The sequence below is a fragment of the Trichechus manatus genome, unplaced genomic scaffold (assembly GCF_000243295.1).
Source record: "Trichechus manatus latirostris isolate Lorelei unplaced genomic scaffold, TriManLat1.0 scaffold00034, whole genome shotgun sequence".
In the NCBI taxonomy this organism is placed as follows: domain Eukaryota; kingdom Metazoa; phylum Chordata; class Mammalia; order Sirenia; family Trichechidae; genus Trichechus; species Trichechus manatus.
Genome location: NW_004443970.1, coordinates 9,794,749 through 9,819,456, shown reverse-complemented (window position 1 = coordinate 9,819,456; position 24,708 = coordinate 9,794,749). Strand labels below are relative to the sequence as shown.

The following is a 24,708-nucleotide window of genomic DNA, read 5'->3' as shown; positions in this document are numbered from 1 at the left end:
ATTTCTACTTTTATGGCTTTATGGTCAGAAAAGATGCTTTGTAATATTTCAATGCTTTGGATTTTTTTAAGGCTTCCTTTATGGCCTAATAGGTGGTCTATTCTGGAGAATGTTCCAGGTGCGCTGGAAAAGAATGTATACTTGGCTGCTGTTGGGTGGAGTGTTCGGTACATGTTTATGAGATCAAGTTGGTTGACTGTAGCATTTAGCTCTTCCGTGTCTTTGTTGAGCTTGGTTCTGGATGTTCTGTCCTTCACCGAAAGTGGTATGTTGAAGTCTCCTACTACTACTGTGGAGCTGTCTACCTCTCTTTTCAGTGCCGTTAGAGTTTATGTATTTTGGAGCCCTGTCATTGGGTGTGTAAATATTTATTATAGTTATGTCCTCCTGATGTATTGACCCTTTTATCATTATATAGTGTCCTTCCTTATCCTTTGTGGTGGATTATACTGTAAAGTCTATTTTGTCAGAGATTAATATTGCCACTCCTGCTCTTTTTTGAGTGTTGTTTGCTTGATGTATTTTTTTCTACTCTTTGAGTTTTAGTTTGTTTGTGTCTTTAAGTCTAAAGTGTGTCTCTTGTAGGCAGCATATAGACGGATTGTGTTTTTTTAACCAATCTGCCATCTCTGTCTCTTTATTGGTGCATTTAGTCCATTTACATTCAGCGTAATTATTGATAGGTATGAGTTTAGTGCTGTCATTTTGATGCCGTTTTTTCTGTGTTGTTCACAGTTCCTTTGTTCTGCTTAATTTTCTGTGCTGAGTTGTTTATGTATTTTATTTTCATCTTTTTCACCATTGTTGATTTCGTGTTTGCTGAGTCTTTATATTTTTCTAGTTTTTTATTTTGACTCGTAGGATTGTTAGTTTCCTTTGTGGTTACCTTAATATTTACCCCTATTTTTTCTAAGATTATACCAGTCTTTTATTTCTTTATATTGCCTTGACTTCCTCTCCATAGGAAAAAATCTATGTCTACATTTTTTAAGTCTCTCTTGTTTGTTTTAATGTTGTCATCTTTTACATATTGACATCTGTTTCCTTATTTTCAGTGTTTTAGCTTTGATTTACTTTTGTGTCTTCCCTATTGGGTTGATATCTGGTTGCTCTGTCCTGTGTTCTAGTCTTGGGTTGTTATCTGATATTACTGATTTTCTAACCGGAGGACTCCCTTTAGTATTTCTCGTAACTTTGGTTTGGTTTTTGCAAATTCCCTAAACTTCTGTTTATCTGGAAATGCCCTAACTTCACCATCATATCTGAGAGACAGTTTTGCTGGCTATATAATTCTTGGCTGGCAGTTTTTTTCCTTGAAGGCTTTATGTATGTCATCCCATTGCCTTCTTGCTTGCATGGTTTCTGCTGAGTAGTCCGAGCTTATTCTTACTGACTCGGCTTTATAGATGACTTTTCATTTATCCCCAGCCACTCTTAAAATTCTCTTTTTATCTTTGGTTTTGGCAAATTTGATTATGTCTTGGTGACTTTCTCTTGGGGGTCTACCTTACGTGTGGTTCGATGAGCATCTTGGATAGACATCTTATCATCTTTCATGATATCAGGGAAGTTTTCTGCCAACAAATCTTCAACGATTCTCTCTGTATTGTCTGTTATCCCCCGTTCTGGTACTCCAGTCACTCGTAGGTTATTCCTCTTGATAGAGTCCCACATAATTCTTAGGGCTTCTTCATTTTTTTAAATCCTTTTGTCTTAGTCATCTAGTGCTGCTACAACAGAAATACCACAAGTGAATGGTTTTAATGAAGAGAAGTTTATTTCCTCATAGTCAAAGTAGGCTAAAAGTCCAAATTCAGGGTGTCAGCTCCAGGGGAAGACTTCTTCTCTGTCAGTCTTCTCATCAATGTTCCCCCAGACTAGGAGCTTCTCCATGCAGGCACCCTGGTCCAAAGGATGCGCTCTGCTCCTGGCACTGCTTTCTTGATGGTTTGAGGTCCCCCTGTCTCTCTGCCCACTTCTGTCTTTTATATCTCAAGAGACTGCCTCAGGACACAATCCAGTCTTCTAGATCCAGTCCTACCTTACTAACACAACTGCCACCCATCCTCCCTCATTAACATCATAGAGGCAGGTTTACAACATACAGGAAAACCACACAGTACCAGGAATCATGGCCTAGCCAAACTGATACACACATTTTTTGGGGGACATAATTCAAACCATGACACCTTTTATCTGATTTTTCCTCAGATAAGTTGATGTCAAGTGTTTTATCTTCAATCTCACTGATTCTGACTTCCATTGCTTCCATTCTGCCCCTATGACTTTCTATTGAGTTGTCTAATTCTGAAAGTTTACTGTTAACCTTCTGGATTTCTGATTGCTGTCTCTCTATGGATTCTTGCAGCCTGTTAAATTTATGATTATGCTCTTCTCTAATCTTTTTAATTTCCTCTATTGCATGTTCTGCATTTTGCTTAATTTCCTTCCTAATTTCTTGAAGAGTTCTGTATTCTGTTCTTTTGTATTCCGCTTCCAGTAATTCCAAGAAATTTTCCTCCTCTGGAAAATTTCTAGATTCTTTATTTCGGGAGCTTGCTGATGCCATCATAGATTGCCTCTTTATGTGATTTGATATTGACTGTTGTCTCTGAGCCGTCAATAAGTTATTATATTTATTTATTTTACGTTTGCTTACTGTGTCCTAGCTTCTTGTTTTGTTTTGATCTGCCCAAATAGGCTGCTTGTATGAGCTAGTTTGATTATTAGCACCTTTGAAGCTCTAATGTCCTGTCACCAGGTGGTTAGATCTGTTAGTAGGTATGTGAGCTCAGGAGTCCACCCACTCCTCCTGTATGGATTCAGCTCAGGTGCCCAGGTAGACAGCCACCAAGTGTGTGGTGTAGGCTCTCACTTACAGTCCTAGAGAGGCATGGGTGATTGGTGTAGGCACAGGCATCTAGCTGCTGCAGGGAGACACACTCTGAGCAAGACAGGGGGCTGACGGCTGCCCCCGGGTGTCCAGGAGGAAGGTGTGTCCTTGCTCCCTACAGGGCGTAGGTGGGTGGGTTTTGCAGCCGGACTATGAGCACCTAATGCTGTTGGCTGTAAGGAGTGGGGGCACCGCTTATTCATTTGCCCCTGTCGCAGATGGCTAGGTGGCATGGGTGGAGCCACAAGTCCTCAGTCCCCTAATGTTGGTAGGTAAAGACCTTGCTTAATGAGCAGAGCAGTGTCAAATGTCAAGAACCTGCCACTTCACAGCTGAAACAGTTGAAGTTAGAGTTCCGGTATATACCCTGTTGTACTGCGGTAATGAGGGCCTGTGCTGCTAAGATGGGCCCACACAAGTCTATGCAGGGGGAGGCGCTCTCAAAGTCCATGGATCCCTTATGCCTGTGCCTAGGCAAAGGAGCTGTGCCTACCCTGGGCTCCTGCCTTAGGGGAGCCGGCAGTTTATTTTTTCCCCAGTTTGTTAATTTGTTCACTCTCCAAGGCAGAGGGAATGGCTCTGGGCATGTGACAAACCCTACCTCTGGCCCAGGGGACTCGGCAATTGCTGAAGCCAGTCCAGTACCCACTGCAGAGCAGGGAGCGGGGAGGTAAATGGGAGAGCGATTTCTCCCTAAGAGGGGTGTTTTTGATCTGTGCGGTAAGCCGTACTCAAGTACTTATCTTTCGCCGATGAGGGCTGCTTCTCACTGGTTCTGGGTGGCAGTGTAGACTCTCAGCAGCTGGGTCTCTCCTGGTGCAGAAAACGCACCTCCCGAGCACTGCCGCTTGCCCGCCTCACTGCTCACCCACGAGCTGCTCAGGTCTGAACGGCTCAGGCTCTCGCTGTGTCAGGTCTGGCAACTCCTCGCTGTTTCCGAACTGTCTCTCCCTCCCCCTGCTACTCAGTCCAGTTCCTCAACTCTGCTTTTGATGTTCAGGGCTCCCAGATTGGCGTATATAATCGAATCACTTGTTTTCTCCGGTCTTTGTTGTAAGAGGGTCCACCGGAAGCGTCCGACTACTCTGCCATCATAAGGAAAATGAAAGCAAAGGACAAGAAAACCAACTGTCATCTGTCTCAGTGGGAGACTGAGTTGCTGCTCCTGCTGGATCCCGTTGTTACCTGCTATCAAGTGGGCCCCTGACTCATGGCAACCTCATGCCCAATGGAAAAAAACACTGCCCAGTCCTACACCATCCCCATGATCGATTGTGGATCAGACCATTGTGATCCACAGGGTTTTCATTGGCTGATTTTTGGAAGTAGATCCCCAGGTCTTTCTTCCTAGACCATCTTAGTCCGGAGGCTCTGCTGAAACCTGTTCAGCATCATAGCAACATGCAGGCCTCCACTGACCAGTGGGTGGTGGTTGTGCATGAGATGCATTGGCCAGGAATCCAACCCAGGTCTCCTGCATGGAAGGCAAGAAGTCTACCACTGAACCACCACTGCCACTCTTGGTGTATCCTATTAGGTGCTTATTCAACAAAGGGCACACAAAATGCAAGGAAGCTTCCAGGAGCTCTGCACAAAAGCAATAATGCTTGGTGCTGTCAAAGTCTGCTGCAGTGATAAGAAGGGCTGAATTCTTGGGATCTATCCACCAGGTGCCAGGCTGCTCATGCCAGTCTTCATTTATATATTTAGGGGCACATACCTAGTTTATTGGGAACAGTCAATCAATAGGAAAGAAGATCTTGAAATTCCTGTGGAATTCTTCTACAAGTGGATTCTAAGGCAATATAAACCCATGTTGTGTGGAAGATATCAGCAACACTTACCCTTCACTTAGTGCTTACTGGGCATCAGGCACTCTGCTATGCCCTTCATAAACATCTAATACTATGCACGGGAGTCCCTGGGTGGTGCAAATGGTTAAGATGCTCAGCTGCTAACTGCAAAGTTGGAGGTTCAAGTTTACCCAGAGGTACCTCAGAAGAAAGGCCTGGTGATCTACTTCAGAAAACTCAGCCACTGAAACCCCTATGGAGCAGAGCTGTACTCTGACACACGTTAGAATCGACTCAACAGTACCTGGTGTAATACTGCACACACATACCCCAATCATAAAAGCTCACTGTCCTGTTTTATATTCTTCCCAGCTCTTACGACTGTCTGGTGATCTCATGTATTTTATTTTCTTATTATCTTCCCAACTAGAATATAAGCTCTGTGAGAGCAAGTACCTTGTCTTTCTAATTCCTGATGTATCCTCAGCTCCTAGAATGTTAATCAGGACATACTAAGTCTCCAATCATGTGCTGATGAATAAAGGATGAAACCTGGCAATAATTCTATGACAGGTATTATTGTTACTAGGTGCCATCAGGTCAGTTCCGACTCATAGTGACACTGTGTACAACAGAATGAAACACTGCCTGGTCCTGCGCCATCCTCATGATCGTTGTTATGCTTGAGTTCATTGTTGCAGCCACTGCGTCAATCCATCTCATTGAGGATCTTCCTCTTTTCCGCTGACCCTCTACTCTACCAAGCATGATGTCCTTCTCTAGGGACTAGTCCCTCCTGATAACATGTCTAAAGTATGTGAGATGAAGTCTCACCATCCTTGCTTCTAATTATTATTGTCATTTTAGAGATGAGAAAACTAAAGTAGAGGAAGAAAACTGGCTTGCCCAAGGTCACAAAGATAATAACTGGCAGAGCTAGAATTTACGTCTGACTTCAACAATTTCCAAAGGCTGACCATCTGGACTGTATTACTCTATACCACTTTGTAAGGGTGGGATGGAGCTGGCTCTTACTGGCTTGCACATCTCTTCCCAACTCCATGTTTAGTGACTTCACTTTCATAGCCTGAAATCTGTCACAGCAGCAGTATTTACACCATGGAAATTGGCAAAATGTTACAAGTAGGGCTTCCTCTTTTGGACAGCTGGCTCACCAGCTCACCACTGGATATTTGTGATTCAAAAGCCCTTTGTGGATTTAGTGATTGACTCTTGTTATTGTTGTTAGCTGCCGTGGAGGTGGCAAAAACTCACGGTGACCCCAGATACAACAGAATGAAATGTTGCCCAGTCCTGTGCCATTTACATGATGGTTGGTTATGCTTGAGTCCATTGCTGTGGCCACTGTGTATTTTGAGTGCCTTCCAACGTGGGGGACTCATCTTCTAGCACTGTACTGAACAATAATCTGTTGTCATCCACAGGGTTTTCATTGGCTAATTTTCAGAAAGGAGCCCTGGTGGAGCAGTGGTTAAGCACTCAGCTGCTAATTGAAAAGTTGGCAGTTTGAACCCACCAGCTGCTCTGCAGGAGAAAGATGTGGCAGTCTGCTTCCATAAAGATTACAGCCTTGGAAACTCCATTGGGCAGTTCTACTCTGTCCTATAGGGTAGCTATGAGTCGGAAGTGACTTGACAGTGATACATTTTGATTTTCAAAAGTAGATCGCCAGGCCTTTCTTCCAAGTCTGTCTTAAGTCTGGAAGCTCCGCTGAAACACGTTCACCACAGGTGATCCTGCTGGTATGTGAAATACTGGTGGCATAGCTTCCGGCATCGCAGCAATATGCAAGCCACCACAATATAACAAACTGACAGACAGATGGGGTGGAGGGATTGATTCTTACTAATTCTTAATTTCTCAGTGACCCTTTCTTTCTGCTCCCCTTTGCCTGAATCTGTCATTGTTAGGTTGTTAGGTGCCATTGAGTCGGTTCCAACTCATAGCAACCCTATGTGCAACAGAACAAAACACTGCTCAGTCCTGTGCCATCCTCAAAATCATTGTTATGCTTGAGCCCACTGTCACCCAAATCCGTCTGTTTCTCTGTGCCGGAGAAGAGGTAGCAGGACCACCTCTGGGGCAGGAAAGGGTGCTGTAACTCCATGGGCTCCTTTTCAGACCTGAGACCCAGCGTTGTCTGGATCTTTCCGCATAATTGGTCCTTACTTCTCACATACTGACATGCTGATGGCCCTGGGCAGTCTGTGAAAAGTGTTTCCCATAGTAATTTGTGGAGGTGTGAGTGCTCCCTTCCGTAGGGAACTCCCGCTTCCTCATTAGCCTTTAAGAACTATCATTTCCAAGGAAGGGAAAGGAGTCTAGGAGGTTTCCTTTTTCATACCTATCCTCTGGTTTGGATTGGGGTGGCTGTGTCATTTCTGGGAGCCCTGAGAAATTCTTAGGCAGTGGACAGACAGATGGCAAGTAGTGACTGATCGCAGTAGGCTCCCAGTCATGGGACCCCCACCCGGTCACAGGACCCGCACCCCATGTGAGTGCTAAGCTGCTTATAAGCCACCGTGGCAACAAATCTTTCAAGAGGCCGTTAGGAAATGCTTTATGACATGTCAGGTTACAAGGCTCTAGCTGAACAAATGGGAAAATTAGTCTATACCCGAAAGTATCCAAGGCAAGTCATTTCCTATCACCTTGGTTCTTAAATGTACTTAACATCTTGAATCCAGTCTTCCCAAAATACGGACAAGGGTCATCAGTTAAAATGGCAACTCAAAGATAAAAATCTTTCCCGTTAACAATAGTTCGTAAAATGATGCTTGGAATGAGAGTCAGGAGTCCATCCAACAACAACAATTATTAAGTATCACTGAATTTAACAGGCTTGAACCAGCCAATGAGCAGGACGCTCATTCTTTGTCCACCAAGTCTCAGCTCCTGACCCTCTGCTCTCTCCACAGGGGCTTCCCAAGGTCCTTAAATTCTCAGTGACCCTTGGGTTTTTTTTAGGGGGGAGGGATTTTTTTTTTTTTTTTTTTGTGATGGAACAATCTGCTTTCTGTCTTCTTTCTCCAAACTCCTAAACTGCTTCTCTCCCTACGGGAAGGACGACTGATGACAAAGGATGGCAGGCAGTCTGCTTGTTTTCTTGCATTGTTTTGCTTTTTTTCCCCTTTTTCTCTTGCTCTTTCCTGAACACTTTTGCTCTTCTTTTCATTCCCTTCATTCATTCATTCACTCATTCATTGATTCCATCCTATCCCTTCAATAAAGATTCATTAAATAATGCCTATACATCAGGATCTAAGAATGCTACTTCCTAGGGATGGAGTAGCACACAAGACAGGAATTCTTTTGGCACATAAGTGCCACAAAAGTGCAAGTGGAAGGCAGGGGGTAGGGGGAGGTGGGCATTGCGGATGCACACAGGACTGGCGCCTTTCTCTAGGAGCTGGAGAAGGCTTTCTGGATAAAGTAACTGTTATGTTCAATTTTGTCCCCCACAATTGAATCCTAATCCCTACACATGTGGATGTAATCCCATTTGGAAGTAGGGGTTTCACTGTTATGTTAATGAGGTCATAGCAGTATAGGGTGTGTCCTAAACCCAACCACTTCTGAGTTATTAAAAAAAAGCAGATTAGACACAGAAGAGGGTACATACTGGGGAAGACAGATGCCATATGAGGATGGTCAAGAACCAAGGAAGGCCCAGGGCTACTGACAAGGAAGGAATCCACATGGCTAAGACCTGATTTGGACTTTAGCCTCCCAAATTTTGATACAATAATTTCTGTTCTTTAAAGCCACCCACTTGTGGTATTTATAGTACAGCAGTGCTAGGTCACTAAGACGGTAACAACTAACCCATGATCTGAAAGATGAGCAGGAGCTGGCAGGTAAAATAAAGGGAAAGAACGTTCCAGACAGAGGAGACAGCATGTGCAAAGGCCTGAGACATGAGGCGGTACAGGGCAGCAAAGGGGCTGAAATGAGTGCCATAGGGATGGAGTGTGAGGTGACTTGTAGCTGGAGAAATTAAGAGCCGAGCACATCACCGCAAGGAGGCAGAACTAGATTCAGAGGGTGATGAAGGCTTGTGGCAGTGAGTGACATGATGAATCAAAGAAGTGAAAGGTTAATCCGTTTCTCACTGCACCATCACAGAGGTCTCTGAGTTTCTAAAAACATCTGGTGTCATTATCAAATGAGGGATCTAGCCTTAAGGTTGAGGATTGGGGGTGCGGAGGATGACCATGACTCACAAGGGGCTGAAAATAAACCAGCCCTATACCTTGAGAAATGAGAATAAATGGAATCTCTGTTCTGAGAGGGAGAGGCCGGATCCTGAGCTACAGGGTCTGCTGAGCATTATCGCACTCTCCCTGCACCTTCTGGCAGGCAGACTGCTCCACAGGCCATGAATATGAGTCACTAAATTCTAAACCTTGGGTGAGAAAACAAAGTTTGATAAATGTGTCCAGCTATTGGAATAAAGATCCAGAGCACAAGCAAATCAGGAAATTCAGACTGTAACAATGCAAAAGGAGCCCCCAAACTGTGCTTGATGGTACACACATACACACACACAAAAAAAAAAATACACACGCTCACACATGTGCACACGGGCCTTCCCTTTCTTTCACTGAAATATTAGTTTTAATGTCAATTTCTAAAATACCTTGTGACTATTTTGGATTGAAGGAGCCCTGGTGGCGCAATGGTTAAGTGCAGGGCTGCCAACCGAAAAGTCAGCAGTTTGAACACATCAGCTGTTCCTGCGGGGAAAGAAGTGGCAGTCTACTCCCTTAAAGATCACAGCCTTGGAAACCCTATGGGGCAGTTCTACTCTGTCCTGTAGGGTTGCTATGAGTAGGAACTGACTGGATTTGACTCGATGGCACACAACAACAACATTCTGGAATGACACAACAGCCGTAAGAATGGGCTCAAATATACCAAAGATCATGGAACTGGAGCAAGACCAGGACAACTTCAACAGCAACTGATGACAACAACAAATTCCACAGCAACCAAAAAGGTGAAAAAATTAAAAGTGGTCAAAAGGTGAGGCGGAAATGTATTTAGGAAAGTTGATGGAGGGAGGAGAGGAGTGTAACTCAGGGGGAAAACAAAGGAAATAAATAGAAAAAAAAATCAGTCAAGAAGGATCACAGAACCATGATTCCAAAAATCGCATCTTCAAAACATCTTCAGTATTATCCGTGTACATGATACGAGTCAGAATCAACTCAGTGGCAATAGGTTTAACGTCTCCAAAATTCCTCTAGTACTTTATGGGTTTAAAGACAACTACAGCATACGTTTCATTTTATTCTCTAGAAAACCCTGCTGTTATCACTTGAGGAAGGGACTAAGAAGGTCTGGCCTTTAATTATTGACCAAACACCTAGGTTACCCGACCTTAAATCCTCTTAATGACGCATAAAACCGCGCCAGAGGCCTGATTAGCTTGTCAGGTGGTAATGAGACCCTTTCCTGGGCATTCTCTCTCATTGTCTATTTCATGATAGAGAAGAGTGGAGCCTAGTGTTTCAAATTTATGTTGAATCCAAGATGTTTAAAAAAATGAAAAAGGGCAGAGTAGGAGACGAGAGATGGAGCTTCTTAAGGAAGGCTTCCTAGCTAAGTATATGCCTTCAGGAGCCTCTGGGTGGTACAATCAGTCAAGCACTCGGCTGCTAACAGAAAGGTGGGAGGTTCGAGGCCACCCAAAAGTACCTCAGAAGAAAGGCCTGGTGATCTACTTCCAAAAAATCAGCCATTGAAAACCCTGTGGAGCATAGTTCTGCTCTGACACATACGGGGTCACCATGAGTTGGGGTTGACTTGATGGCAACTGGTACGTGCCCTTACAGCTGGCCTGCCAAGTCAGCACTACGCAGAGAGTTCCTCTCTGATGTTTTGTTTTGGAAGCGTTCTCTGAATACCCCAGACACTAGAGGACATTTGTTACAGAGTGAGCAGCTTTCAAAATGGTGCCTTCCAATACCCAACAACCTCCCAGCAACAATGAATTTCACCATCATTTGTCAAGGAATTTGGTAACATCTAAAAGACATTTCCTCCACAAAGTCCCCCTTCTGCTTCCCATTGTTTTCTTGAGTCAAACTCCAACACCATCTCTCTTGCAAAATCCGCCTCTGGCAAGGAGTTGAAAATGAATCTATCTTGCCAAAACAGGAAATTATTTCTGGGGAACAGAATTAAACTTCCGTGGTTTTTCTTCCCCTTCTCAATTGTACGTTTGTTCACAGCTTCAGCTGGAGTGAGAGTGCAATCATTTAGTTTGGAGTTTATGAGTTCATATTTTATAATTAACGTTGCCAACAGGGAGTTTGATTAATACCAAGCAGTGGATTTTGAGCAATGTTCCATACAAATTGCCAAATTTAGCAATAAAATAAATTGGTTATGTGAACATAATTAGTAGGATGACTACTTAAAATTCAAAACCGAATGTGAATAATTCCAAATCATCTGAGCCACATATCCATTATTTGTATAGAAGGGGGAAAGTATAGCATTTGGGTTTTATTTTGCCCTCAACCACAATGTTATTCACCACCAACCTAAACATAATAAAACTTCGACAATGGGTTATGACAATATTTTAGAGGAACCCAGAAACACACACACACACACACACACACACACACACAAAGGGAATGTAATAACGAAATGCTAAACTGTGAATTTTCATTGCAAATGTAAAAATCTAACAAGTTTTTCAACAAATGCTGCATTACATTTTTTCTGATGTGCTAAACATAAACCTCTGGTGCACAATTACACTGCAAGCTTTTTTTCCCTTTAAATATTCACAGTACCTTATTGTCGCCCTGGACTTCTCCAAGCCTTTGCTGAAGTTCTTTAATTTCTTCTCCCAGATGTTTATTTCGGTCCTGAGAATCTCTCAATAGTTGTGCAAGATTTGCCTGGAAATATCAACACATTTTGAAATACAATCAGAAACAGAGGAGTGCATAAACGCGGGGCTTTATTGGGCTTATTGAGGCTGGCGTTCAAGCCCAGCTGAGCCACACAAAAACCATTAGAGTAAATATGCATATATGAATCGCCACTGCAGCAAGTGTGCAAGTGATGCTGCCACAATTGCATGGAGGAAAATGAAGTTGGCCATGAACTTCCATCTGGGGACGCTCTTTGTTTCCCGAATGATTCACAGAGGGCACTTGGACAAGTAATGGGGGAGTCAATTGTATTTGGCTTTATTTTTTTTAAAGAGCTCATCACTAAAAATCTTGAAAGTGGACATGGAGTTCAATTCTAAAATTTGGGCCAACAATACAGAGAAAGCTTCATCTTGTTTTAGATACTTTTTTTTTTTTTCCAAATGCACCTTGTTTTATGAGCTTTTCTTTGCTACCTCAGTGCCACAAATTTTGATCACAATTCTAGAAGGCAGCCAAAGAAGAGAACAGTGGTGTGCATCAGTTTCAGAAGTCAGGCTCCAGAGGTAATTCAACAATCTCCTGGACTGGCTTTCTCACCTCCTTCTTTCCCTACATGTAGTCCAGGTTTGATTCCTGGCCAATACACCTCATGTGCAGCCACCACTCAATCTGTCAGTGGAGGCTTATATATGTCTATGATGCTGAACTGGTTTCAGCAGAACTTCCAGACTAAGATGGCATAGGAAGAAGACCTGGTGATCTCCTTCTGAAAATCAGCCAGTGAAAACCCTATGGATTACAACAGTCCAGTCCAAAACTGGTTATGGGGATGGCGCAGGATGGGACAGGGTTTCATTCCAATGTGCATGGGGTCGCCATGAGTGAGGAGCTGACTGGACAATAACTGACAACAACAACTATTTGCCAGGCTCTGGAGATACAGCAGCGAACAATACAGACAAGACTTCTTGTCTGGTAAAACTTACATCACAGTCGGGGGTGGGAACAAGCAGTAAAATAAATAATAACTGACTATGCTAGATGGTAAGCGCTATGGAAAAAATTAAAGCAGGCAAAGGGGACAGAACATGCCTGGGCAAAGGGTCAGAGAAGGTCCCACTGAGAAGGTCACATCTGAAAAAGTCGAGAAAGTGAGTATGAGCCTTGTGGATATCCAGTGGAAAAATACTCCAGGCTGGAAAAAAGGCAACCTCTTCCCTATGTCCCCTCTTTCCCTTCACATCTCAAAACTTCCACAGGAGTATGCAAGGCCCAAGAGCAGTCTGACCGAAGGGCTGCAGTGAAGTTGGAAGATGATTCAATTCTTGATTCTCTTTTTCCTGGTTCCGCCCCTCCACCCCGCAGTCTCCTTCCTTTGCACAAGGTTGATGGCCTCTGCCTTTCCCTCACGGAACTCCAGAACATTTCCCAGACATCAGCTCATTGATCCTCTCCCACAGCAGCAAGCACAATCCTTCTCTAACAGATGGAGGGATGGGCCACCAGACAGGAGCAACGAGCCCAGAGAAGGGGTGGTGGGGAGGCCAGTGCTGGCTCTTTCAGGCTGAAGGTGGCCTTCTGGAGCCGGAAGCTACCTGCACGTGATCAGGTGAATCTCAGCATCCCCATCTGGAGGAGACACTGCAAAATTCACCTTTACAGGAGGCTTCTCCTAAACGTCAGAAGAGATGCTTGCAAAAAGATTTTTGTAAGAGCAACAGTGAAAACTTAACAAAGGCAAAATAAAATAAAATCCCCCAACTCTCTAATCTTCCCCTTTTGAACCTATAATGGCTTGAGCTCCTCAGGTCAGTGGGAACACGCTCACATTTGCTAACCAATGTAACTGCAGTGGCTAAACCAGTACAACTCAATCGGAACCAAAAAACAAACCAACCAGTTCTGGTCGCGTGGATTCTCACTAATGGCGACCCCCTGCGTGCAGAGCAGAACTGCACTCCAGGGGTTGTGACCTTTCAGAAGCAGATCATCAGGCCTTTCTTCAAAGGCACCTGTGGACGGGTTTGAACTGCAAACCTTTCAGTTAGTAGCCGAGCACTTAACCTTCTGCGCCACCAAGTACTCCTACAACTCAATCTACCAGTGGTGAAAGATCAGCTCTCTTCCTCTAATCCATCACAGATGGATACTTTTGTAAAATGCAATAAAAATGAATTACCAAAAAACCCCATGAGTGTTTATTATTAGATGCAACAGACACAAAATCATGCTGTCGAATTGCTAGAAAAATTTCCCAACACTTAATCTCAATTTCTGTACCTACCTTGCTGCAGACCAGAAACAAGCAGCCCCCACGCTGGCTGTGGTCCTGGGGCCGCACTTTGAATAGCACAGAGCTCAAAGACTTTTGCAGGAGTTTGGATACGGGCCCAGAGAAGGCACTGAGTATATGCATCAGTCAATGAATCAGGGCTGGTTTATAAAACAGTGATTTAGAGACCCAGCAATCTGATTATCAAACATTATTTACCCTGCAGCCTGGATGAAAAGAAATCTAGCAAAATAAAGCCTACCAAATTACACTTCCGCAAAACAATGGTCAATTAAAATCACATTGCCTCCAAGAGAGTTCATGGTAAATCTATCCCAGCTTTAAAACTGACCCTAGGAGGTGGGGTGGGGGAGCTGCCCCCACTTTGAAGCAGGTGACTGCAATTTTCTTTTACATTGAACAGGCTGGATTAGGTGTCAACACACAATTCTTTTCTATTCAGTCCTTCCACCTCCTCAACTCCAAAACAATAACTTTGCAAACTAGAAAAATGACTATTCTGATAGGGTGCCTAATTCCTTGACATACACCTTCAAGGGGGGGGAGGCGGGAAAAGTAGCACATTTCAAAGCCCTCAAAATAGAGGAGAAAAGTTCACACAATTCTTTTGACCAAAAATAACACCCATGACTCACACACATTCACTATTACAATCCATCAAGCAACGACGCGGTGCCTGCTTATAATTTATCAGCTACGCGGAGCGCTTTGTCTCGGTGTTATTGAGAAGGACTCTGTGGCCATCAGTTTAGAATAGCAGCACTATGTAAAGGAAATGTCAGGGAAAAAGAGGCAGAGTAGCTAATGCTAAGAAGGAAGACAAAACCGAAAAATTATTTCTTCTAAATCTCTGGGGCAGGGGGGAGCCTAAATAGAAAACATGAAAAGGTTTAAAAAGAAGCCTCTGTTAAATATTCAGATCTAGCCAGGGCCGACATTAAAGGTTGACATTTTAGCTCTAATAATAGCAGAATGCTGAATATAGCGGAATATATTGTAGAATACATATATTTAAGTCACTCTTTCTAGCTAGGGGTTTAGCTATTAAAATTGTGATGGGGAAAGGAGGAAAGAGAGAGTTGATGAAAACAGAGCCAGGAGACTTGAAGCCGAAAGAATATTACAGCTCTCTGTTCTGAAATGCCTTCCTTTGTCAAGGAAAAACTCGAACCCAATTACAACTGATGTCTGCAGAAGCCTTTCACCAAGGCCAGCTCCTGGCGTGGGAACTGGGATGCTCACGGCAATTCTCTACACAGGGATGTTGACTGCAAACCCGGACCCATGTTGTGAAGGCAGGGACCAGGGGGCTGAGAGAGCAGTGTGGATCTCACCCCAACCGCTTCTCCACCTTTTTGTGGAAATTCTTGTCGAGGAGGCTAATACCAGTTAGTCATATGGGTGAGAGAAGCCGTCCTTCTACTTTTGACTCACAGTTTTTTAAGTCCTAAGCCATGTGCGCCGAGTAGAATCGTGCCCTATAGGGTCTTCAGTGGCTGATTTTTTGGAAGTAGATCACCAGGATTTTCTTCTGAGGTACCTCTGGGTGGACTCAAAGATTCAACCTTTTGGTTAGCAGTTGAGTGTGTTAACTATTTGCACCACCTAGAGATTTCCAATCCTTACTACTTCTTAAACTTTAGCTCTTTGCCTCTACCAATATGTTTTAATTCCACTATAAACGCTAGACAATGTCAGAACAATTTGCACTATAAAAACAAACCTGTTGCCGTGGAGTGATTCCGACTCATAGCGACCCTACAGGACAGAAAAGAACTGCCCCATAGGGTTTCCAAGGAGTGGCTGGCAGATTCAAACTGCCAACCTTTGGGTTAGCAGCCCAGCTCTTAACCACTGTGCCACCGGGGCTTTTTATAACCTAGCCATGAAAAAGTTATTCTACATCATAATATAAAAATGATATATACTGAAGTCCTGTAACACACCTCTCAATCTGCAGACACATAAATCATCATAGTCTGACTTAACTAGGCCCAAAATGGAGTCACATGAGCTGAGCCTCAAGTCAAACTGAAACCTAAATTTCTATTTCATGTAAATACCAAAATCCAAGTCAATCTATTGACTCTACGGAAACAGAAACCTAAGATACCCAATGAGGACTTGATTGATCAGTTTAACCTGGTTCAAAGTTGCCTTTGATACCAAATAAGGAGAGAAAATGTCCACCAGTCAATCCAGAAATTGCTGAATACATCTTTCTTATTTCCTGTTTGTGTGCCATTACAAAAGCCTGTCCACCTGTACTGCACTTCCCAACTCTCATCTGACTTTCAGACCAGACATTCTCTGGTTCATGAACTGAAAAATAAAGCTAATGAGTTCATACATGAATTTAATATTGTGAACATTTTGTTTTTAGCAATTATAACAGGAACTCAAAAGTGATAGGGAGAAAGAGCGAAACCCTTGGCTAGGCACTTCCTCAAGAAGAGGAAAGAGAAAAGAAAGTGTGGGAGACAGAGACCAGAGTTAGAAAAGGCTGACCAACATGGTATTAACCAAAAAAAAAAAAACCAAACACAACAAACCCGTTGCCATAGACTCTATTCCAATTTACAGTGACTCTATAGGAAAGAGCAGAACTGCCCCATAGGATTTCCAAGGAGCAGCTGGTGGATTTGAACTGTTAACCTTTTGGTTAGCAGCCCAGGTCTTAACCGCTGTGCCACCAGGGCTCCACATCATATTAAGAAGTTAATATACTTTGGGCCGCTTAAATCCACACCTTCAATAAGAAAAAGTACTAGATTAAGCAAGAATATATTAAAAAAAAAAAAAAAAAGTTTGATGAACATCAACCGTACTTGAGAGGTGTGATTGATAGTGAATTTAATTGCAATTTCTACTCTGCTGCTTTGGTGTGATGGGGACTCCTGTGTTAATACCAATCAACAGAAACTTGCTTTGCTTAGCAAAGGCCCCCTATTTACAGCACATGCCAAAGTGATGACCTCGGCTACAGCGACAGCTTTCTTATTTACAAAAAACAACCACCCCAGAGCTTATTTTATACATATTGGCTGTGCAAGGAGCCATCAGCAGCCTACCCCAACTTCTTAATCTCAAAACACACACTTGCGAATGAATGCATTTGCAGGCCCCACAGGCAAATACTCTTGAATAGGTTTGGGAGGTTGCTATTTAAATAAATGTTTGCTTAATCTTAGCCATTATGATTCTGCATCTGCCGCGTACTGGTTGTTAACAGCGCCCATTGAGCCTAAATTTCCTCATCTATAAATTGAGAGATGTTCATACTTTCCTCACAAAATTGCTGCAAGGATTCAAAGGGCTTAGCAAGGGGCATTAGTGCTCAGAATGAAGTTGCTGCTATAATTTGCGAGGGTGCCAACAGGCTGGACCCTGGATTTCTTCCTAGTTTCCCTGGTGTAACAGTAAAGTAATACCGATTAAAAGGTTATGAAAAGAAGCTTCTCAAAGCATTAGAGATCACTGAAGGAAGTTTGAGGTTCTAAGCATCAAACCAGGACACATATACAAAGTTGCTCTGATTTGTAGTCACAGGGGGCTAAATAAAATGGATGATGAGACTTCACTGCAGTAAAGGCTCCCCGCCCCCCGCCCCGACAAAGGGCCACTCTATGCTCTGATTTCTCTAGGGTTGTCATCTTGGCGCATGTCACCTTCTAAAGGAGCCATCATTTTTTAGAGGCAAGAAAGCAAAAGCTTCCTCCTGGACCAGGTGGGATACCTCCTGTGGCGTGTCTGCTTTAAATCAAAACAGGAAAAGGAAAAGATAAAGACGTGTCTGGTTTTCTATTCAACGAGGAATCTGCGTGGGGAAAATGTGCTGCCATGACACCAAACAATCCCATCTCATAAGAAGATTAACCCAAGATAATTTAAATTCCCTTTTGTCTCCTTTGCAGGAACTGCTTGTTTAGCGATAGAAAAATATTTAAGGGGTCGTCTGAAATCTTTTGGTGATCTGTCACTGCAGCGCAGTGGGGCACTCTGTGTACAGTTCTGCCTGGAGGATCAAGAAGAAATTTTCATTTCAATATCCCACGAGAACCTATTACTGCAATCACTGTTGTCACGATTTCTTCACAGCTTCTTTAACGGATGATTTGCCATTGAAAATTGAGTTGTTTTAAAAGGATTCTAACTTCCAAAAGAAAGCCTGGACAGCTATATTTCTAGAACTGCATACGACATAAAAGTTCCAGTCTGTCCTCCGAGGAAGGAAAGAAAGCAAAGCAAAATTATGGCCAAGTATTGATGGTAACAGGAAAGAACACTGGGTTGCCCATTGCCATCAAGTCAATTCTGACTCATAGTGACCCTATAGGATAGAGTAGAACTTCCCCATAGGGTTTCCAAGGCTGTATCTTTAAGGAAGTAGACTGCTACATCATTTTCCCATGGAGTGGCTGATGAGTTCAAACCACCAACCTTTCGGTTAATAGCTGGGCACTTAACCACTGAGCCACCAGGGCTCTTTAACACTGGGTTGTTGTTGTTAGGTGCCATCCAATCGGTTCTGACTCATAGCGACCCTATGTACAGCAGAATGAAACATTGCCTGGTCCTGTGCCATCCTCACAATCATTGCTATGTTTGAGCCCATTGTTGCAGCCACTGTGTCAATTCATCTCATTGATGGTCTTCTTCTTTGTCACTGACCTTCTACTTTACCAAGCATGATGTCCTTCTCCAGGGACTGGTCCCTCCTGATGACATGTCCAAAGTACGTGAGACGAAGTCTCCCCATCCTCGCTTCTAAGAAGCATTCTGGCTGTACTTCTTCAAGACAGATTTGTTTGTTTTCCTGGCAGCCCGCGGTATATTCAATATTCTTCGCCAACACCATAATTCAGAGTCATTAATTCTTCTTCAGTCTTCTTTATTCATTGTCCAGCTCTAGCATGCATATGAGGTAACTGAAAATACCATGGTTTCGGTCATGAGCACCTTAGTCTTTAAAGTGACATCTTTGCTTTCTAACACTTTAAAGAGGTCTTTCGCAGCAGACTTGCCCAGTACAACGCATTGTTTGATTTCTTGACTGCTGCTTCCATGGGCGCTGACTGTGGATTTAAGTAAAATGAAATCCTTAACAATTTCAATCTTTTCTCCATTTATCGCCATGTTGCTTATTGGTCCAGTTGCAAGGATCTTTGTTTTCTTTATGTTGAGATATAATCCATACTGAAGGCTGTGGTCTTTGATCTTCATCAGTAAGTACGTCAAGTCCTCTTCACTTTCAGCAAGGTTGTGTCATCTGCATGTCACAGGTTGTTAATGAGTCTTCCTCCAATCCTGATGCTGCATTTGACTTCATATAGTCCAGCTTCTTGGATTATTTGCTCAGCATACAGACTGAATAAGTTTGAATGGAGAAAACACGAAACAATGAGTTAGCAGGTAGAAATTCCAAACTCACTTTCTGGCTCTCTACCACTCCCAGAGGGCTTCGAACCAGAGAGTAACGTTGGGCTTCCAGAAGGGGTTGGACTGAATGTTGATTATGGTTCCTTTCCACACAAACAGTCTAAGAATCAAATTAAAAAAAAAAAAAAAAGGAACTACAACATTGAACTACAAGTTACTAGATCTGGAGTCTAGTCCTACCAACATTCATTGAACACTCACCAGGTACCAGACAATGAGCATTATAAGCATTTTCATATGAATTCCTCATAATAACTTTACGAATATTATGCCCATGTTAAAGATGAGGAAGTTGAGTCTCAAGAAGGTGACATAGTTTGCCCAAGATCACCCAGCCAACAAGTGGAAAGGTTAAGATTTGAATCCATGCAATTAGACACCAGAGCCCAAGCTTTTAACTTCTACCCTTGCCATGACACTGCCTTGCAACTTTATGAAAGTCAAATCTGCTAGTGTGACATCAGAAGATAGGTGGGAGATTACATACATACATATATATAGGGTCTCTGAAAAGCACAGGTACTATAAAGACTAAGGATGTGGCATTGTTTTCTACCTATATTTGAGAAGAACCTTCAATACATTTTGAGCAGTAGCTCTTAAACACAGTCTGTGAAACTCCAAGGATCCATGAAGGGACTGCAGGGGGTCTGTAAATCCATGAAATTGTATGCAAATTTTTTTTGTGGCAAAGTATATATCCATGTACTTTGGACATGTTATCAGGAGGGACCAGTCCCTGGAGAAGGACATCATGCTTGGTAAAGCAGAGGGTCAGTGAAAGAGAAGGAGACCCTCAACGAGATGGATTAACACAGTGGCTGCAATGATTGGCTCCAGCATAGTAACGATTGTGAGGTTGGCGCAGACCGGGCAGTGTTTTGTTCTGTTTTACATAGGGTTGCTATGAGCCAGAACCAACTTGATGGCATTTACCAACAACAACATATGTACCTTTCCTGGGGCAAAGGCCATGGTTTTCTTCAGATTCTCAAAGGTGTCTGTGATTCACAAGACTGATGGCTAATGCACTTGGCTGCTAACTTAAAGACTGGAGGTTCGCGTCTACCCTGAGGTGCCTTGGAAGAAAGTCCTGGTGATCTACCTCCTAAAAATCAGCCATTGAAAATCTTATGGAACACTTCCCTAGTCTGACACACATAGGGTTGCCATGAGTTGGAATGAACAGCAACTGGTTTTTAGGAACCCAGAGAAACTGAACTGAACAACGGAAAGTCCAACAAGGACTGATCATAGAAATCTCTCCCTCTGAGTCAAGAGATGAACAGGGGAAAAGACCAGAAAAGAGAGATCATAGAAATTCCTCCTTCTGAGTGAAGAAACAGAAGCCACAGCTTCAAGGCCAACGGGCAACAAGAAGCTCAATGCAACATCTTCTCCTTTTTCAACGCGCATATCCTGTGACCTCCGTATCTCGTCTGTTAACTCGGCAGCCGATTCTTGTTCCAGTGTCTTCTACTTATGAGACATGCATTGCTTTGCAGCTGGAGGGGTAAATACTTCACTGCTGTTTTGCCTTTGGGATAAACATGTAATAATATAGGAGATACCAGGTCAGAGTACATGCTTCTACCGTCTTCCGGCTGATGGAGAAGTTTAGAAAATAATTGTGCCTCTCCCTTCCCATATTCGCACATGCATGCCAAAGTTGTCTGCTTCTGGTGAAACAGAAAGTTTCACTGCAGGCAGCACCTAAAAATTTAATGCTGCATTTTCTTCCCCACACACCGAGTTAATGAAGATGAGATCCTAACACGCCCTGCCCAAAACCCAATCACATGCTTGAAACCAAAAACAAATAAGCTAAAGTTAAAATCATTTTTAAAAGGTAAGATTCTTCTTTTCTCCAATTACTAGAGCTATTTTTCCCTACTACTTACCAAGGCAAGTGGCTTCCAATATGAGAACAGAATTCCTTCCCTCACTTTGTGCTACAGATTAGGAAAAAAGGCTTGGCAAGCTACTTCCAAAAATTAGCCAATGAAAACCTTACGGATCGCCAACAGAACACTGTCTGATTTGCTTACTTTGGATGTGTTATCAGAAGGGATCAATCGCTGGAGGAGGACATTATGCTTGGTGAAGAAGAGGGACAAGCACGAGGGAGACCCTCAGTGAGATGAACTGGCACAACAGCCACAAGGGTGAACTTGAAAATGCGGGCGATCGTGAGGATGACACAGGACTGGACAATGTTTTGTTCTGTTATAATAAGGTTGCCATGAGTCAAAGCTGACTTGATGTCAGCTAACAACAACAACATGGTCACTCAAAGTACCATGCAAGTTCCATAAATACAGGGATATTTGTTTGACTTTTGTCATTCCTATGTCCCTCCTGTTTAAATTAGCACCAGGTACCCATAAGGCACTCAGTAAGTACTTATTTGTTAGTTCTGGCAGCTACCAGCATGAGCTTTGAGTCGACTGCAGGAAGTCCATCACCAATAAGTTCCATTACTCACCTTGGGTAATTTTCTTAACTGCATAGGCCTCAATTTCCTCATTTGAAAGATGGCAATAATAATACCTACCTACCTACCTCACAAGGTTGTGTGAGAATCAAACGAGATCGTCTGCAGTGTAACACTCAGCACAGCGCTGGGTGTACTGTAAGGGTGAGCACTGCTGCAATTACTACTTGTTACTCCAACACTGTTTTAAGAAGGCACGCAAAACTGACAGTTATGACATTGTCTATCCAGCTCCCCTTCCTTTTCCTGGGGACAGCTCCAATCCCCTTCACATAGTGACAATAGGAACCGCCTTTTATCTATTGGATGGCTAGCCATGCTGAACTAAGCCTAAATAGGTTCCAAGCCTCTGCCTGACCTACAGAGTTCCCCTACTCCAGGACTCGGGGAACAGCCAAAGCTGTGGGGTCTGCAGCCCTGGTGCGGTTGGCAGCCATGTTTCCCAAAGTGAGGAGGAAGTAGGTACATAGAAAGAGCTCACAACTGGCCAACAGAGAGAGAGAACAGAGAGCAGAGTCCTGGGGGCACCTGACCCTACCTGCAGCAGTCCCTGTGACCTGACTGCATTTCTGCCTCCCATGGTGGAAACTCAGCCAATGCTTCTGAGGTTCTATGAGCCAGAAACCTCTTTATTGACCCAAGCTTCCTCAAGGTGCCAGAAGAAACCAAGAGGGTCCTGACAAGGGCAGTGTGTCCCCTCCAGAGTCAAGAGCTGTGATGGACAGAATCAACGGGCTAATATCCAATTGTTTAAAAAAGGGATGATGACTGACGATAACGGGGAGAGGACAGTAAACATTTACTGATGCTCACCCTGTGCCAGGCACTGTCTTGAGCACTGTACCTGCATTAGTTCATTTGTTCCTCACAGACAGTGAGGTGGGCACCATATTATCCCATTTTACAGATGAGAAAACTGAGACTCAGACACACAAAGGAACCTTCCCAAGGCTACACAAGTAGTTTGATGGATGTTATTACTGACTCCCTAACAGGTCTTCCATACCCAGGTGATTAATCTAAGCCAATTAGCGTGTGGCACTTCCCTGGTGACAGTCATTAGAGCAGGCATGAAGACATGTCCTACACTGACCCAATCAGACTGGAGGAAACGATGTCTGTTCCATGGCTGGGTTTTCAGCCTCTCCTGATAGACGTGAACAAAGCAGCATATAACCTTGATTGCCCTGGAAGTCATCCTGCATACATAAAGGAACCAGCCTTAGAAGGAAACTGAGGCTAAAATCAAGAAGAAGTGGATGTTAAGTTGGCATAATGGTACGGTTGCCAGAGAAAATACAGAATGCCCTGTTAAATGTGAATTTCAGATAAGCAACAAATAGCTTTTAGTATAAATATGTCCCAAATACTGCATGGGGCACTTATACTAAAAAAAAATTCATTGCTTATCTGAAATTCAAATTTACTTGCGTATAAAGGTCCCTGAGTGCCACAATAGGTGGTCCCTGGTGATGTGCTTCCATAAAAAGTACAGCCAAGAAAACCCTATGGAGCAGTTCTAGTCTGTAACACATGAGGTTGCCATGAGTCGGAATCCACTTGACAGCAACAGGTTTGGTTTTACATCTGGCAACCCTACACAGAGAAGAGAACAAGTACATGACAACTTCATGAAGCCACTGATTGTACGAAAGCCCATACTACCTCTGAATTTCTGGTTACGTAAGGTTATGAATTCCTTTATTCTTTAAACAGTTCAGAATTTCTGTCGCTTGCACCCCAATGTATCCTAGCTCATGCAGTAAGTCAGTGGTTCCAACCCAGGCAGGAACGCAACAGAACCCAAGCTTACAACCACCATACTAAATCCTAAAAGGACAAAAGCTAAACGGCACATTAAAAGCCATAAAGCCAATGCTTAGGACATTGAACTTGTATTTTTCAAGCTATAAGAATGCATCAAGAAAGACTTACTAGAACTCATCAGATTCTCTTCAGTCAATGTAAATTTTTTATTATAAAGTCATGGAACATGAATTCACTTAAAACTATAAAACTCTTTCATGAATACTGACAAACTCTAAAATCTCAGCAAAGATGACTGCCTACAGCCACCAAAGACACAAGAACACCTGGCAATTCAAGATTAACTTTTAAATTTATAAACATTAATGAAAAATTCCTATGTAATTTTGTTTTAAAAAAAAACACGTCAATAAACTCCATGGAAAAAATTAACTTTAGACCAAACCAGGAGCGATATATAATAATCAAATAAAGTAGTAAGAGTATGGAGGTGGCAGCACTGGATAGGTAACCTTGGGACTGAGTTACTATTTAAGGGTAAAAAGTTCTTTTTATTCTTTGTCCTTTTTTTTAAGGTGTCTTGGGCACAATGTTCACTTAGCATCATAAATCTGAAGGTAATGAACCAAGGACTTTATATGTGGCACCAGGTATACCATCAATGAACAGAAGCAAGATGTTGCTTGAGCCTGTGAAGAGTCTAGGCACTTACTGGTCCTCATTTACATCCAACAGTTTGAAGCCTTGCTCAGTACAGAGGTTTCCTCATCACACAGCACACACAGCATCAATACTACCAACTCCCCAACTCCCTTCAAGGCCACGTTGGGTGCCGTCGAGTCGATTCCAACTCATAGGTACCCCATGTGACAGGGTAGGACTGCCCCATGTGGTTTCCTAGGTTATAATCTTTACGGAAGCAGATTGACAGGTCTTTTCTCCCTCGCAGCTGCTGGGTGGGTTCAAACCACCAACCTTTTGGTTAGCAGCCAAGCACTTAACTGCTGCACCACCAGGGCTCCTTTTTCAAGCCCATAAGAAGTTATAATTCAGGGACATGTCAGTTAGAACAATTGTGAAGTTAAGGAAAGTTCTAACAAAGATATATATAT

At 43.1% G+C, this 24,708-nt stretch overlaps 1 protein-coding gene across 1 annotated transcript in view; it reads right to left on the bottom strand.

Moving 5' to 3' along the window:
• The window catches only part of CCDC149 (coiled-coil domain containing 149), a 127,586-nt gene that overhangs the window by 54,226 nt on the left and 48,652 nt on the right, over positions 1-24,708 (bottom strand). Inside the window, exon 4 of the mRNA XM_012555198.2 lies at positions 11,517-11,624. Within this exon, the coding sequence (XP_012410652.2) occupies positions 11,517-11,624 (108 nt within the window). The remainder of the gene's footprint in view (positions 1-11,516; positions 11,625-24,708) is intronic.